Source organism: Castanea sativa, chromosome 12 (assembly GCF_040712315.1).
Source record: "Castanea sativa cultivar Marrone di Chiusa Pesio chromosome 12, ASM4071231v1".
Taxonomy (NCBI): Eukaryota; Viridiplantae; Streptophyta; class Magnoliopsida; order Fagales; family Fagaceae; genus Castanea; species Castanea sativa.
The window spans coordinates 24,852,774-24,868,782 of NC_134024.1; the positions used below are offsets into that span (position 1 = coordinate 24,852,774).

At 32.0% G+C, this 16,009-nt stretch overlaps 1 protein-coding gene across 2 annotated transcripts; it reads left to right on the top strand.

The window, feature by feature from the left end:
* The first annotated feature begins 958 nt into the window (after nucleotides 1–958).
* LOC142619972 (acid phosphatase 1-like) lies at nucleotides 959–6,585 on the top strand. Of its 2 annotated transcripts, XR_012841622.1 has the most exons (4): nucleotides 962–1,654; nucleotides 2,176–2,385; nucleotides 5,505–5,667; nucleotides 6,220–6,339. XR_012841622.1 is itself a non-coding variant. In XM_075793388.1 (3 exons), exons 1-3 carry the CDS (start codon nucleotides 1,242–1,244, stop codon nucleotides 6,395–6,397), a joined length of 801 nt encoding a protein of 266 aa, XP_075649503.1. In that variant the 5' UTR covers nucleotides 959–1,241; the 3' UTR covers nucleotides 6,398–6,585. The 2 variants fall into 2 exon arrangements, 1 of the variants encoding a protein (XP_075649503.1); XM_075793388.1 differs by lacking the exon at nucleotides 5,505–5,667 and having other exon boundaries at nucleotides 959–1,654; nucleotides 6,220–6,585.
* The last annotated feature ends 9,424 nt before the right edge of the window (nucleotides 6,586–16,009 follow it).

Sequence of the window (16,009 nt, forward strand, 5' to 3'; positions counted from 1 at the left end):
TTCTACAATGGGAAAGAGAAAACAAGTTATTTTTCCATTCTATAATAAGCTTGCTTAACCAAGTTTTGTTTTTTTTAAGTAAAAGGGATAGAAGTTTATTCCTCCAAACTCTATTTGTACAATGAAAAAGAGAAAAAATGGGCATCCCTCAATTGAAATGAATGCCTTTTCTATCTTTTTGCAGCTCTAACAAGAGCCAGAGCAACACAAGTATGTATTTTAAAGAATAAAATTGAATGAAAGGCAGCTGGAATGAGCAACAATACTTTGGATGTTTTCCAAAACCAACCCACCTCCGGATGGCAAGGAGCTAGCATAGTCTAATTGATCGAGAATTTACAACCACAAATTATTTTACAATATTTTTACAAACTGTTAATGTGGTAAATCCTTACTGGTTCTTAACTAGATCCACTTCTAATATTATATTTTTACTTATCAATAATCATTCATTACATCAACTATTTGTAAAATAGTTTATGATTTTAACATTTTCTAGAATTTATTAGAGCAAAATTTAGCATATTTCTTATGTTTTATATAAGCTGTGATTAATGATGTAGCATCTAACAAGATTTGCGTGTGATGTAGTAACTATCAATTGCACATGATACAATAATAAGGAAAATAATAAGATTCATCAATTCATAACAAAATTTTAAGAAAAATATATTAATTACAACCCTTATGTTAAAAAAATGGGATTTTCTTTTTTTAAAAAGTTAATGAATGTCATTAATTTATAAAATATTTTTAAAAGCTTTTTATAAAAAAATAATAATAATAAACTTTTTTGTTAAATTTTTTATTACTAAAACTTTTTAAAAATAATTTATAAATAATTGCTCTAAAAGAAACGTTAGCTAAACTTTTTTATTTTAAAGAAAAAACTAATCTCAAAGCCATAATTACCGATATACCCCTCAACTCCATGGCCAAAACCTTTCAAAGTTCCCTATTTTCTTCGCTCAGACGCAACCGAGTACAGTAATCCTCTTCTCTTTCCCAACCCAGGAAAGAGAAGAGAAGAGGTTTATTCATTCATTGTTCCAATCCAAACAATCAAGGTTGCCAAACAAGGAAACGTATTTCCTTCTACAATCATTTTAAATTCCTTCCTAAATCCCATCGGATTTCTCACTTTCCCTGAATTTGTTTTCTCATTTCACATTGAATTCCATCGATTTCTCTCATACCCAGAACTTTAATTCCCTCAAACGTTAGTTTTTCGTCCCCACAGCATGGCTTTCCTGAGAATTCTCATTCTATTCACTTTACTTTCCTTTGCTTTTTCCCTCGAGAATTCCAATTCCCACATACTCCCGAGGCCTTTGATCATTGAATACCCGGAAAACATTGAGACCCAGTTCAAGGAATTCGATGAGGAGGTCAGATTACACTGTACGAGTTGGAGATTCGCGGTTGAGAGCAACAATCTGAGCCCCTGGAAAACTATTCCAGTGGAATGTGCGAACTATGTAAAGGATTACATGATGGGTCGAGCTTATAAGATCGACGTGGAGAGAGTATCTAAGGAGGCTGGGATTTATGCGAAAAGTGTGGAATTGGGTGGGGATGGAAAAGACGTTTGGGTTTTCGACGTAGACGATACCTTGCTTTCGAATCTTCCATATTATGTGGAGCATGGTTATGGGTATGATTCTCATTCTTAAAGCTTGGTTTTTTTGTTTACTTTTTCAATGTGCTGTTTGGTTGTTTTGAAAATATAGGAAAGAAAAGAAAATTCGAAAATTTAGGGATCTGGATGTCTTTTTTTTACTTTATTTGGGACCTGAATGAAATGGGTTTTTAGTTTTTCCCTGCCCTTTTGGTTATTATGTAATGAAATTTGTTAGATGTTGTACTTGTGTGATTGGTGAGAATGTATTCGTCTATTCGAAAAGAATAAGTAAAGTGAATATTTTATTACTCCACTTAGATATGAGATTGTTTGAGGACTTTTTGAAGACTATACCCTATAAAGGTGGAGCTTTTATTGTATGATTAGAAATCAAGCTGGATTTCCTCAAAAAAAGAAATGAATATGGATTCTTATCTTTTTTTGGGGCGGGGGTATAGATTTGTGTAAAAATGAATTTCATTCTTAATTGTTGTTGATGGCGGTTTTGTGAGAAGTACTTTATATCTGATTTGGGTTGATGGGGAAATTTACAGCTTGGAGAGATTTGATTCTGTGGAGTTCAATAAGTGGGTCGAGAAGGCAACAGCACCTGCCCTAGAGGCCAGTTTGAAACTCTATAAAGAGGTTTTGGGTTTAGGATTCAAGGTTTTCTTGCTGACCGGGCGTAATGAGAAGCAAGAAGGGGCTACTGTCAAGAATTTGAATGATGCGGGATTTAAGAATTGGGACAAGCTCATATTGAGGTGAGTATTGAGAACTGCTCTGACTGCAACAGCTATTGCTATCTAATATCCATGTATTATTCTTGCCTGTTAAGATTATGAAACTGTGCCATTTAATATTTTAATTTGCTTAAAACCTTACCATATTTTCTAGCTATAAGATTTGATCAGAGATCCAAGCTCAAAAGGATGTACCTGTTGTTAAACTGGAATCTAGGCTAGCAATTGATCGAAAGCAAATGCTTGACATCTTCTGTAGCATTTTCTGGGTTTATTATACATAGAATAAGTCAGAACCTTCTCCCTGATGAGGTCCATTATTCATTGAAAATATCAGAATCTTCTCCCTGATGAGGTTATTATTTTCTACCTCTTTTGATATAATTGATACAAACTAGTAAGCCCTCCTCTTGTCTCCATCTTTCTTATGGTGTAGTGGCCTCTTTCTGCTCTCAGTTATCTGTAGATTATAGTTGCTTTGTTGCTCTCTCTTAGGTTTCAAGCTGGATGTTTATAAAAGAGATATGAAATGATAGCTGAGAATGGTAGTCTGTTTCTGGAGTTGTTACAAATTTATTATTTTCTACCTATTTGATATAATTGATACAAACTAGTGAGCCATCCTCTTGTCTCCATCTTTCTTGTAGTGTAGTGGCCTCTTTCAAGCTGGATGTTTATAAAAGAGATATACATTCTCAAATTTCTTCCCTCCCCACTTCCCATCCTCCCAACCAGAAGTGGAATCTAGCCTGCACACAAGATTTCCACTTCTCTGTTAAACTGTAGAGTTCAAATTGAGGGCACGTTTGGTAGACTATAATGGTACTTACATAGGAATAAGAATAGATACTACAAGAAATACAAAATGCTGTAATGTAATGCTTATTACTATTCATTTGTTTAGTGACAACACAATAATAGAACCCTGAAGATAATGAAATGAAAGTATTTTAAATCAAACTTAAGATATATTTTAGGAAATATCTTACTCATAACTATATTTCCTAAAAAATAAATTATTTAAATTTGAAAGAGAGATTAGTTATTTTTATAATGTTTTATTTTCATTATTGTTATGTGCATGTAGAAAGTTTGTTTACTTAGAAATATATTAATTGTGGAAATTAATACACCTAGGCTATGTTTAGATACCGCTTATTTTGCTGAAAATTGAAAACACTGTAGCAAAATAATTTTTAAATATGTGAATAGTGCTGTGGGACTCATTTTTAATGAAAATTTTGATGAAAAAAGAGGTTTGTGAGTCTCATGAGCAATGCACAGAACTCACTAGAAAAGCCACCACAGCCACAAAACGTTAAAAAAAAATAAAAAAAATAAGGAAACACAGACGCGTCCCTTTTCATCAATACCCAAACGGGTATCTAATAAGGAATAGCAATTACATTCCTTTTAGAGATGAATAGTTATTCCTCATTTTAAAGAATAGTTATTCAAAAGGAATGTCTATTTCCTGTAATAAAAATATTACCAAACTACTAAATAGCTAAACTATAGGAATAACTATTAGATTACAGTGCCTATTACAGTCTATCAAACATATCCTTAGTTTGTGTGTGAGTCTCCATTCACTTGTGCAGAATTCTACTGGACAGTGCTTCAGCCATTAGACCGTATTTTGAACAGCAGGGGTGGGACCTATTACCTCTTCTGTCCCCTCTGTGCCTCTGTGCAAGTATACTTATTAGTTCCTAAATGTATTTTATGCAAGATCTTGAAGTAAATCTTATGTTCAAGAATCCTAGTTGCCAAACCTAGAATTCAAAAGTTTAGTGCAACACACTTTCAACTTAAAGTATATGCTTTCTTCTTCTTATGCCTTCTGCAAGATGATGCTCTTATGGAAATTAAGTTACCATCCTTTAAAAATGTTTTATAGCGAGGTAATTGTTGTCTTATTGCCTTTTCTTTTTCTTTTCTTTTATCAATATTATGTTTGTGAAATTTAAGGGCATAAGTGACTATATGTGTCAAATGGCGTCACAGTTCATAACATCATTATGTGATTCATTGCTTTCATTTGCATGTTTTAAGCCTACTAGTCCTTGGATGGGGTAATAGTTGAACTCAGAGCATGTGAACCAATACAAATATGTTTTCCAAGGCCTATTGTGACAAAATACAAATACTATATCCCCCACCCCCCCCAAAAAAAAAAAAAAAAACTGTTTTTCCTCTCATTCATCTTGCATGTAAACTAATAATATGAACCTCAATTTTGGGTTTATGCTAAATATTTTTACTGTAAAACATGGTTAATTTAGAAGTCTTGATACATCATCATCATCTAGACCCATTCTGCCAATATTATCAATTTTTTGACAATGGTTACTACCTTTACCTCCATTTTTTTTGGATTTGGTTTTATCTACATTGTATTTGTGTGTGTGTGTGTGTGTGTATATATTCTGAAATATCTAGTTTTTACTAATGATCAAAATTGCATGGAATCTTAAATGAATCTAGGTTTAAATATTACTTTTGGAGGAGTTCCTGTACATTTAATTGTGTTAATTAGTCTCTTGTTTCTGATTGTTTCAAATGTTATTCTTATTGTTAAAAATGGTACAGAAATTGCTGACATCACTAACGGAAATTCCCAATTCAATTTTGTTGCCTACTTGGATTAAGACTTAGTACACTAGGCACCAATTAGTACATGTGGCACTCAAATAGAAATTCCCCTTTCTCTAATGAGTGGCTGTGGGTGGTAATTTTGTGAAGAGGTGTTGTGGTTGGAATCTAAGATTGTAAAGATTTGCTGACCTTAAAATGGAATTCAGTTTAACATGCATCTGAATAATAATTGAATAATTCTTTTCCAAAATTTGATTAAAGGGCTTTCTTCCCCTTCCATTTCTGTTCAGATTTCTCCCTAAGAGACCTTAGAGAATGAGAGAGAAGATGAGAAAAGAATGGAGAAAAAAAGTCAGCAAAATTTAAATGATGAAAGCCCTTTTCAGCAAAATATATGAGTTGGGAACTTTCCATTTGTCATTTCAGCAATTTTTTCCCTTTTTTAGTAGTACGGTAGCATTGAAACCGATTAGAATCAAGAGTGACTAAATTGATACAATTAAATATCAGGGATGATACTGATACTGCCCCCATTGTTGCAGGAACAAAGTAATATTTAAACCACTAATCTGATACGTAGTCATTTATGTATGTGATGCATGTGTATCCCTGCTGATACACAGATATGCATACCTAGTATAGGGGCCCACCTCCCCCTTGGTCTTCAAACAGGCCCCCAATATATGCGTAGCTGAATCCAAAAATGTAAGTCAGTTGTTGTTATTGGTCTTAGATTTGAAGGCCAGATGTTTGCCAAATCTATCATATCTCCTATTTGATCAAATTGCGTTCAATTGTTCATAGTTTGGTCTATAAGAGATCCTAGCTTTTTTTTCATTTTGAAGATGGAATGTGTTATAGAGCATATTGCAGATAAATATCATGTAGCTTCTGAGTGCTGGGATAAAAGGACCCAGAACCCTTTCATAAGAATGTCATTGTATTCTCTAAATAATTTTGGTCTTCTCTCTTGTAGACTTCTTATTTGTCTCTTTATAAGTTAGGTTTTCCATGTAAGATCCTAATTAGCTTCTGCTAGGAACCCAAACTAATGATGGTGTCTGCATATAGCATTCATGGTTGAGTGATAAATAGCAAATGGTAAAAACTATATAACATTTTCTTATTATTAATTTCACTTTACCTTTATCCTGTGACCAAGCCATATGGTTAAATACATTTAAACTTCTATTTCATGACTGTTTTTCTTTGGCTTCGTAATGTTTTACTGAATCCCATGCTTCTCATATTGTCCAGGACCTCTGATGACCATGGGAAATTTGCCACTATATACAAGTCAGAGAAAAGGAACGAAATGGTAAATGAGGGATATAGGATTCTCGGTAACTCGGGGGACCAGTGGAGTGATTTATTGGGTTCCTCACAATCCATACGCTCTTTCAAGGTTCCAAATCCCATGTATTATATTCGCTAATGGGGAATGATATACCTTCCTGTATTTTTTTTTTTCTTTCTCAAAAAAATGAAAGAAAAAAAACTAAAAAAGTGTGTATATGTATTAAGGGGATCTTATTCTTGTCACTGTTACATGCATTCAAGTGTACTGATTAACTTATGATGCCCCAATCAATCTTACAATATGCAGAGATTTTTCATTATGCACCCCCATTTAAGTTCATGGTATATCATTGCTTCTAACTTGTTTCCATGCACACACATACTGAATATGCAGTTAGCCATGTACATTGCTTGAATTGCAACTGATTTAGTTTGAACTATTGGTTCCTGAAATATATGGATTAGAAATAAGATACTGTAAAAACATCTTTTTTACTTTGCAATACACATTGGTCGGGTCATTTCTTTTCCGTAATCAAATAAGATTAGTGTTAAGATTTTCCAGCAATTTTTTTTCTGGAGCAGACGACAATGTTGGACTATGAAACATTCTTTATGAGTATATGTGGGTAAAAGTAGAGCTACGTCGAAATTGCTGTCTCTTAGTCAAAACACATTCACTCTTTGGCACGCAATCAGAGCAAAATTGTATGGTTTCAGGAAGGAATAACAGGACCACATGGTACGTGATTGTAAACTTTTTTCCACTGTTTTCTTTGTGCAAAAGAACAAATGATAGATTCCTCATTGCTAGGAAGAAAACGAATGATGTGCAATTATTTTGTCTTAACAATTATTTCTACAGCAAAGTACTGATGCACATGGTAAAATCATGCAATTATTTTATCCACGCCAACTTGACTTTTCTCATAAAGAAACTGAGTGACAAACAAATAAATAAAACAACTTATTTTTCTTTTTGATAAAGAGAAAATTGTTGTCATTCTCAATAATAATCGTTTAGACCCATACTCCTTGGAAATATTTTCTGGATTCACTCCTGGCCACAAACAAGCAAAAAGATTTCATGGTTACAGTTTTTTCTATCTCCGATGCTATCTTTTCTTTTGCACCCCTTCTCTCATTGCTATTTTAAGTAGTTTTAATAAACCATTTAGAATCAAGCCCTTTGGGAATTCTTCTAGGGGACCAAAGTGCCACACTATGTTAGTGCTACCATGGTCATTCTGCACTAGAAGCCTTAGCACTGGTGTTTTCTATCTCATATAAAGACTACCACAGTACCACACTATGTTAGTGCTACCATGGTTATTTTGCACTAGAAGTCTTAGTACTTGTCTTATGGGTTGTATTACTATTATCTACATAACCTAACTTGTGCGTGAACCGGAACAAAATAGAGTGACTTATTGCTTTCATTCTTGAAGAGTCATTTTCAATCACTAAAGGTTTCCTAGTGATACAAATGCTGTGTAAACTTGACTGGATATAAGTTGAGAATTTTCTTCTTCTTTTTTTCTTTTCATAATTAGTTAAGAATAACTTTTCTTTTGCTTCTTATCTACTTTGATATGGTTGAGAATAGCCTTTCTTTAGCTTCTTACCTTGGGACCACAGAAAAAGTTAGGATTCTAAACAACATTTTCTTTAAAGGGTTTTAAAAATTAGAGTGACACTAATGGTGTTAAGGTGGTATAATAAGCTATAGGATTCGCATTCTTCTGGCTTTTGTTCCTTTTTATGATATTTTAAGGTATTAAACATTTTCTTTTTTTTTTTTTTTTTTTTTTTGGTAATAAACAAGGGAAGAACAAAAAAAAATTACCGAGGTGTTGGAGATCTATGACTACAACTAGGACGAAAAGTACCAAAAGTATAACTAAGCCTTCACTCAAAAACATAAAACAAAAAACCAAAACACAAAGTATAACTAAGACTTTCTTTGTCCCTGTTTTTTTCCTCTGTTGTGGGCTAGCTCATGTGATACGATTCTTTGATATATGCTTCTTGTACATGATTACATAATCTTAGACAAAGCAATTAGCCAACAAAAGGTGTTTGGATTATTCGTAATTGTCTACATAAAATATTTGGAGACAGAATGTGATTAGATTGTATATTCCATTGGTCCATGTGCTTCCTGTATTATTATAATTATAATTCCCATTGATATAATTTGACAAAGTCTCACCGAAAATATAAGAACCCATTATATGTTATTTAATTTATTCCCAATACAATTATTTCTTATTGCTTTAAATTATTGGATTTGCTTAATCCTTTTTTTTTCCGACCATATATCGTCAGCTACTTGTACCATACGAAAGCGTTTATTCTGCCTCTTTAATTGCGTCCTTATCATGACTAAACAAGATTTGTGTCACAAATTTACTGCATGCTGAAAAATAATTCCCTTATTTTCTGTATGCTTTCACAAAAATTGATTTTACTAAAAAAATTTAACAAAATAAACGTAGGTTTTATAAAATCACTTATCTGACTGACTAAAGATTTCTTTGACCATATATTTTCCTAAAACTCCATTAATAGATTGCCGCCCAACACATAAAAGAAAAAAAAGTATGAGAAATTTTCCATGTAAACACACACTCAAGAGCCAATATTAAAATTAAATCCACGCGTTATACGATAATTTTTATAAGTAATTACAATATGCTACTAACTCCGCAATTTAAACCATTTATTAAATCCCCATGTATTTATTGTATAGAAATGTGTCAATTAAGTTACAAAGGTCTTGGCATATAATAATCATATAATATCACACATTAAGTAAGATTGTGCATGAGTCAAGTTGGGTGGGTTGAGGCCAATATTCTTAACCAAACCATCATTGGCGAGTTTAGAAATTTTCGATTCATCACAGATCCACCAACCTTTAAAAACCAACAAGTCGATTGAACATTTAGGTGATTCTAATTCAGCAGTTGTGTAAGTTGGCAAATATATATATATTAGGTATTTTCTAATTAGGCCATATAATAGAACTTTTTTTTCCTTTTAATAGGTATTATTTCAAAAACAAATTTATTCTCTCAATTTTTTTTAAAGAACAAATTTTTTTTATCCCTAAATAAATAAAGTTATGGTCAAGCAGATTGGCTCTTGGCAGATTAAAAATATCTCAACTTGCAAGTCAAATTGACCCACTAATGTAATGGTCATAAGTACCCAACCCGCAACTCCTCGCATAATAAAATTGCATGAGTCAGTTAGGTCGAGTGGATATTTTGCATAATCCTATATGTATTTAGGATGTGTTAGATATCCAGCCTTAATTTTTTTTTTTTTAGAAGTTAAAAAAGGAAGAAGGAATATATTAAATTAAAAAAGCATAAATTAAAATGAATATATTAAAAAATAGACAGTAGAAACAAAATGGTACAGTAAGGTAAATATTTTATATAAAAAAAATAGCTTAGAGAAAAAATTTATACAAGAAAAAAAGAAGCAAAAGACAGAAGATAGAAAAAGGTTATTCAAACTTCCAAAAGGGTGTGCATCTCTCCTTCATCTCCATCTTTTCAACACAAAATTTCAAGTATTTAAATGGCATTTTCTTAGCTGATTAGAAACATTTCAAACGAATTCAATCGATACAATTTCTTATATCATATACTTTCTTCTCTTAGATTAAGGCTTATAAGAGAGGATTATTGTCATGATGGAGTAATCCAACCTGTAAACTAACAAAAAAATGATAATTGTATAATAAAAGTTGTGTCTTAACCTAAGTGGATGCCTTGTCTTTTTTTTTTTTAATCTTCTTTTTCTCTTTTTCATTATATTTATTAACATTGTGTAGTTCTAAAAAAGACTCTATTGTCAAAGTTTGAAGAAGCCCAAAAATACCAGATATTATTGCTAAACATTTATAGAATTTTAGAAAATGTTTAATTACTTATGTTAATCTGTATATATTAAGAGGATTTAGAAAGTTAGTTATTGGTTTTTTTTTCCTATCAAAAATACCCCTAAATTAATTAACTAACAACTTAAAAATGGGGTTAAAATAGTAAATTGGCAAAAGAAAGTTAGTTATTGTTTTTTTTGCTGCCAAAAATACCCCAACTTAAAACTTAAAAATGGAGTTAAAATAGTAAATTGACAAAAATAATAAACTCCCACTTTTGCTCACTAACTCCCTATAAAATATGATCACTTTTTTTTTATGAGAGAATCACTCTTTTTGTTAGTTTTAAAACTTCTCTAATCTACAAAACTCACACCACTTATACATGTTTTACTTACACTATATGATATAACATAAGTATTACATGTCGTGATGATGTCACTATAATTTTATTAATATTATTAACACAATTTGCTTTATTAAAAGCATTACTTTCACTACAATTCAATAACTAAAAAATTTCAAGAAAATTAAATTAAGTTTCATTATTTACAATAAAAGATTTGGCTTGGGTTCAATATACTGGAGCAACTAGATTCAAGTTTTGCCCTATAATGAAATTTTATTTTATTAATAAAAACTCTGTCACACACAATGTGCTTTTACCACATATTAAAATATTTTTTTACTATTTATTTTATTTTTCAATTTCAATTTATTCTTAAATATATTTTTCAAAATATGTATATGCGTGTGTCTTTATTCAACTAATTAAATTGGCTCCACCATATGATCACCCATATAAACTGAACTTTTAAGGGGCACTTGATGTAAAACAGAATCTGTAATTTAATTTTTTAGGTTTAGGGTTATTATTTTCTTGATTTTTGTATTGAATGTTTTTTTAAGTCAAATTAGGGTTCTATTATTGTAGGATATTAATGAGTCTCTGTTTTAGAATATATTTTCTTGCTAATCAAGTCTTACCAATCTTTAAATTGACCTCCAAATGGATTCTAATAATTATCTTATGGACTCAACTCTTGTATATTAAAGGTTATTTTTCAAAGCAAACGTGTTTTACTGCAAGATTAGGAATTGCAATACGGGACAAATTGTGCAATGTTTTGGCATAGCGAGTCAGAATATCCCATTATAACAGCTGTGATTGAGATTGTGGAACCGCTGCTAGAGAGATTAGCAGTCAAATTTGCGTTAGAACATGGAATAATTGAAGCAATTTTTTAGGGTAATTTAGAAGACTATCAAGGCTATTATTCTATTAAGAACGCAGAGACATTGTTATCTCATTTTGGTCACATTGTTTAAGATGTTGGATAGGGAGCTCAACGACTTATAAGATGCCACAGTTTTATACATGTGAAAAAGAACGGGAATGCGGTACTCAATACTTCGGCTAGCCTTGCTAAAGATTACATAGGAGCTCAAATCTGGATAGGATAGGTTGTATGATTCAGACTGTAGTGTCATCAGATTTTTCACTGATCAATAATAATATATTAACATCCAATGCTTTACTCTTAACAAAAGGTAATTACTTTATATATATAAAATCTCGGCGATTACAAATTTACAACTTTTGAAATCCTTCCCTTTAAAAAAAAAAAGTACAAATTACATCTTAGAGTTTGAGTATTTTTAAATTTTACGTCTTGCAATTCTTGAATTTAAATTTTACTTACTAATATTTTGTTTATGTCAAGAGTTCTCTTCTTTTTAGTGCTACATATGCTTGACACGCGTAATAAATTTGTACAATAAAATAATACTACATTTTTATTACGTGTTATTAAACCAAAAAATATAGGGGCTTGTTTGGTAATATTGTTTAAACAATAATTCTTGTTATTTAAATAACACAACACATATTTTTATAATTTTTTTTACTCATACATATTGTCACAATATTTAAATAACATTATTAGAATAATATTACAAAACGAATTGAGCTGTTAATACGAATAAATATCAAATTCTAAAAATTATCTTTATTCAACTTTTGTTTTTGTTTTTTTTTGTTTTTTTTTTGGGTCATGCTGCGTTTTACACTTTAACAAAAATAAAAAATTAAAAAGCAAACTCGGACCACAAAAGTCAGTGCCCAAAACATGTGTTCAAGGTAAAATGGGAAGTATAAAGAGTCCCACACAAATCGCATGGGAAGACAGTAGTACAGGAAGTGATGATAAGAGAAAGACCGTGTGTTATAGCTTCCTCGTCCTCCTCCTAGTCCTACTTCGAACATGGCTGAGGCTGACCCCATTAAATAAAGTAGAACCTGGCGGGGCCCATCTCTGTCTTACAGTCACAGATCATCATGCCGCACGTTGTGGCAAGGGTCCCACTCCCACCACCCCACACCCCATCCGTCCCTATCAATTCTCAATTACTTTCCGGCTCATCCATCTGCGCCGTTAACTTACAATTTATTGACTCTACAATTTTATTTTTTATTTTTCTTAAAAAAAAAATTGCTTACCAAGAAAATGTAAAAAAATTGGTTACGGCAAATTGACTCAACCCATTACTGTTTGGATGTCTTATCAAATGTCAAGCGGTCAATTTTGTGTCTTTAATTATAAAATTGGAATCTAATCATTTCTAGGCAAATAAATAAATAAATTCTTTAAAATTTACTAATAAAAAATCTTTCATGCGCTAGTCTCATGAGATCAGCTTCTCATAAACAGGTAGGTCTTATACTCTCATGCGTTAGGCGCATGAAACTTGCCTCTCACATGCAAGTGAGTAAGACCAACCTCTCATGAGCAGGTGAGCCTCACACTCTCATGCGTCAAGAGCATTAAACTTGCTTCTCACAGACAGGTGGATCCCACACGTGTGGAATTCACTTGCTTGTGAGAGGCTGGTCTTATGCATTTGGCACATGAGATACCAACTCATTTATAAATGCCCATAATGTAAATAAAAAAATGTTATTATAAGTTAAAATTTGAGATTATTTAATAAAATGTAAAGATTGATATCCATTCTTATAATAATTCATAATTATTCATGGTAAACAAAATCTTACAACTTTACTATCTTTTTTTTTTTTATAGGATTTATGTTTTGGCAAATCTTACCATTTCATGTATATAATTGTGAATGAATTAATTGAAGATTAATTATATCTCATGTATTTTTTTTTAAATATTTACAATATGTTGTTAACTTTGTAATTTGAACTTTTTTCTCCCTAGACTCTTAAACATTTTATGCATGAGAAAGTGCTAATTATATATTGAAAATTCAAAATTAATCATCTATATTGAAAAATGAAAATGTCTTGATTCACAGAAGATGGATGAAGTGTTTTGAATGAAATAGGAAAGCAAATAGACCTTTGTATTTTTGTTTTAACAGAATGTCCGATGGCATATGTCATATAAGAATGAGATACAATGAGCATAAATAGAAAACTAAGTTTGTTGAAACTAGTTTGATTAATGTAGAAATTATTAAACGAGATCATCATCTTCTTTGTAGAAACTTAGCAAAATATTTGGTGCCTCACCAAACTTGGAGGTTTCTTTTTTCTTTTTCTTTTGCTTTTCAACCTTGGATTATATGTTAAAAAAAAAAAAAAAGGAGGTGCCGGGAGGGATAGGGAAGTGGTATGGTATCTCATACCTGCGAGACAAGGCAAGGCAAGGCAGGTGCATTAGATAAATTATTTATGAAGGGATGTTTTAAGTGGTAATGAAAGCTTTTGATATCTGATAGCGACGAGTCAACCTCTACACCTTAAAAAGCAGCCCCATGTGGGTCTCTAGCCAATCAAGTTTATATCTGTTTTATGGTTCATTGCTATTATTGTCACCATCTTCTATTTCCAAATTTCCAATACTTTCGAGTTTGAAAATCTTCATATCATACGATCATCAATTATTTGGTAGTTATAAGAGTCAGCACCCTAGCTCTCCTAGGGGGCCAATATTTTGTGTCTATAAATACCAAGGCTCAGCTCAGTATTTTGTTGTAATATATAGTTTCTATTGAAAATATTTTTGAGGAATATTACTTTTGTTTCCATGTTTTAATTGCTTTCTTGAAAATATACCAAAATTTTTTTTTTTTAGAATTTGGTTTGTGAACATTTTTATAAAAACAAAAAAAACAAAAACAAAAACAAAATTTCATTCGAACATGCCTCGACAAAACTAGCAAAACAGGCTTTGTCACAAAAGACCTTTTCCGATGGACTTGAGCAAGTGGCTTGGAAAAGGTCTAGCCAAATTCACCATACACCTTAATTAGACTAGTTTAGTAACAAAAAGACTCTTTGTAGTTGACTAGATCAACTTAATATTTGTACGATGTAGGACTCAGCACACAACCACACAATACAAGCCTTAACCTACTTGAGTAAGACCAAAATGCAAGCAATAGAAATCGCATAGTGAGATAGTGAGAGAGTATGTATCAGCACTTATAAGTTATAACTCGTGGGGGTGTTTGCAATGCAGTGCAGTTTTGGGCCATTTTTAGCACCGTACTTTGCGGTGCGGTTTAGCTAAAACCATAACTACACCGCACCTTATTTTTGCGATCACATGTGCAGTGCGGTGCAATTTAAAGTTTAGCCAAAACCATAACCCCACCACACCTAATTTTTGTAGTCACATATACGGTGCAGTGTATAAGATATGGTTTGAATGATTTGAAGTTTGTATATTTTTCAAATTTTGGGCTTTTTCTACCTAGCCAAAACTAATTTTTCCCATTTTTTTTGTCCAAGTTTTAAACTATTGAGCTAGTTTTTCTTTATTTTGGGCTGAGTTTTCTAATCAACACTTGCTAGGGTTATCAAACTTTTTTTTTTTTTTAAAATTTTAAACTAGGGTTATTAAACTATTAATAATATATTTAATATTAAAAATAATTAAATATATTAATATATAGAAATGGTGCGATGCGGTGCCGTTTGTGCGGTTTTCTTATTGTAAAACCGCAAACCGCAAACCGCATTGCACCATGCAATGTGGTGCACTATTACTTGCAGTGCGGTGCAATTATGCCATTTTGCAGGTGGTTTTGGTGCGATTTATGTGGTTTGATGAACACCCCTAGTTATAAGTGTTGATCGACAAATTGGGAGGATAGATCGACATTTAACCAAGCTTGTTGAAACGGGCATTGAGCAGAGGTTGAGCGGAATGCAAGCAAGGGCAAGCAAGTATGAGCCAGGTGAGGCAGACACTTGCTCAAGGGTGGCTTGACATTTTGCTCAAGCTTGAGGCTTGCTTGAGCAAGATAGTTGCAGAAAAACTTTTTTCCCCATGATTTTGCAGAAAAATGGAGTAAATGAGCCATTTGGGTTTCCAACAACTAGTATTAATAGCCAATACATTAATGTTTTAGAAGGCTTGTATGATTTTTTTTTTTTTAATTTTAAAAAAAGTGTTCTTTTAAGTATAATGATAGAAACAACGTGTAAATATTTTGTAATTGTGACAAACCATTAGAAAGAAATTCATGGGAGTCTAGTCTTAGTTGTATTAAGAGTTTCTCTGTAGCTAAGAAAGTTCTCTATACTTCTCTTAGGCAGTAGAATTAGCCGTACCTTCTTCGAAGGCTGTTTTGTTTTCCACGATCTAACAGTGTTAGTTCGTTGGCTAGTTGGGTTTTTCTTCAAGGGACTTGGGAAACACTTTGTTTTTTTGTTTTCTTTTCACTGCCTAGACAAATTTTGACATGGAAGAACTATCACAAAGCTGGACAAGGTTATAGCTTTCGGAAAGAGAGGGACCAAGTTGCTGTTTGGAGGATGAATTCAGCTCCAAAGAACACATCATAGCAGCAAAATTCCTTACGAAACAGGCACTTAAT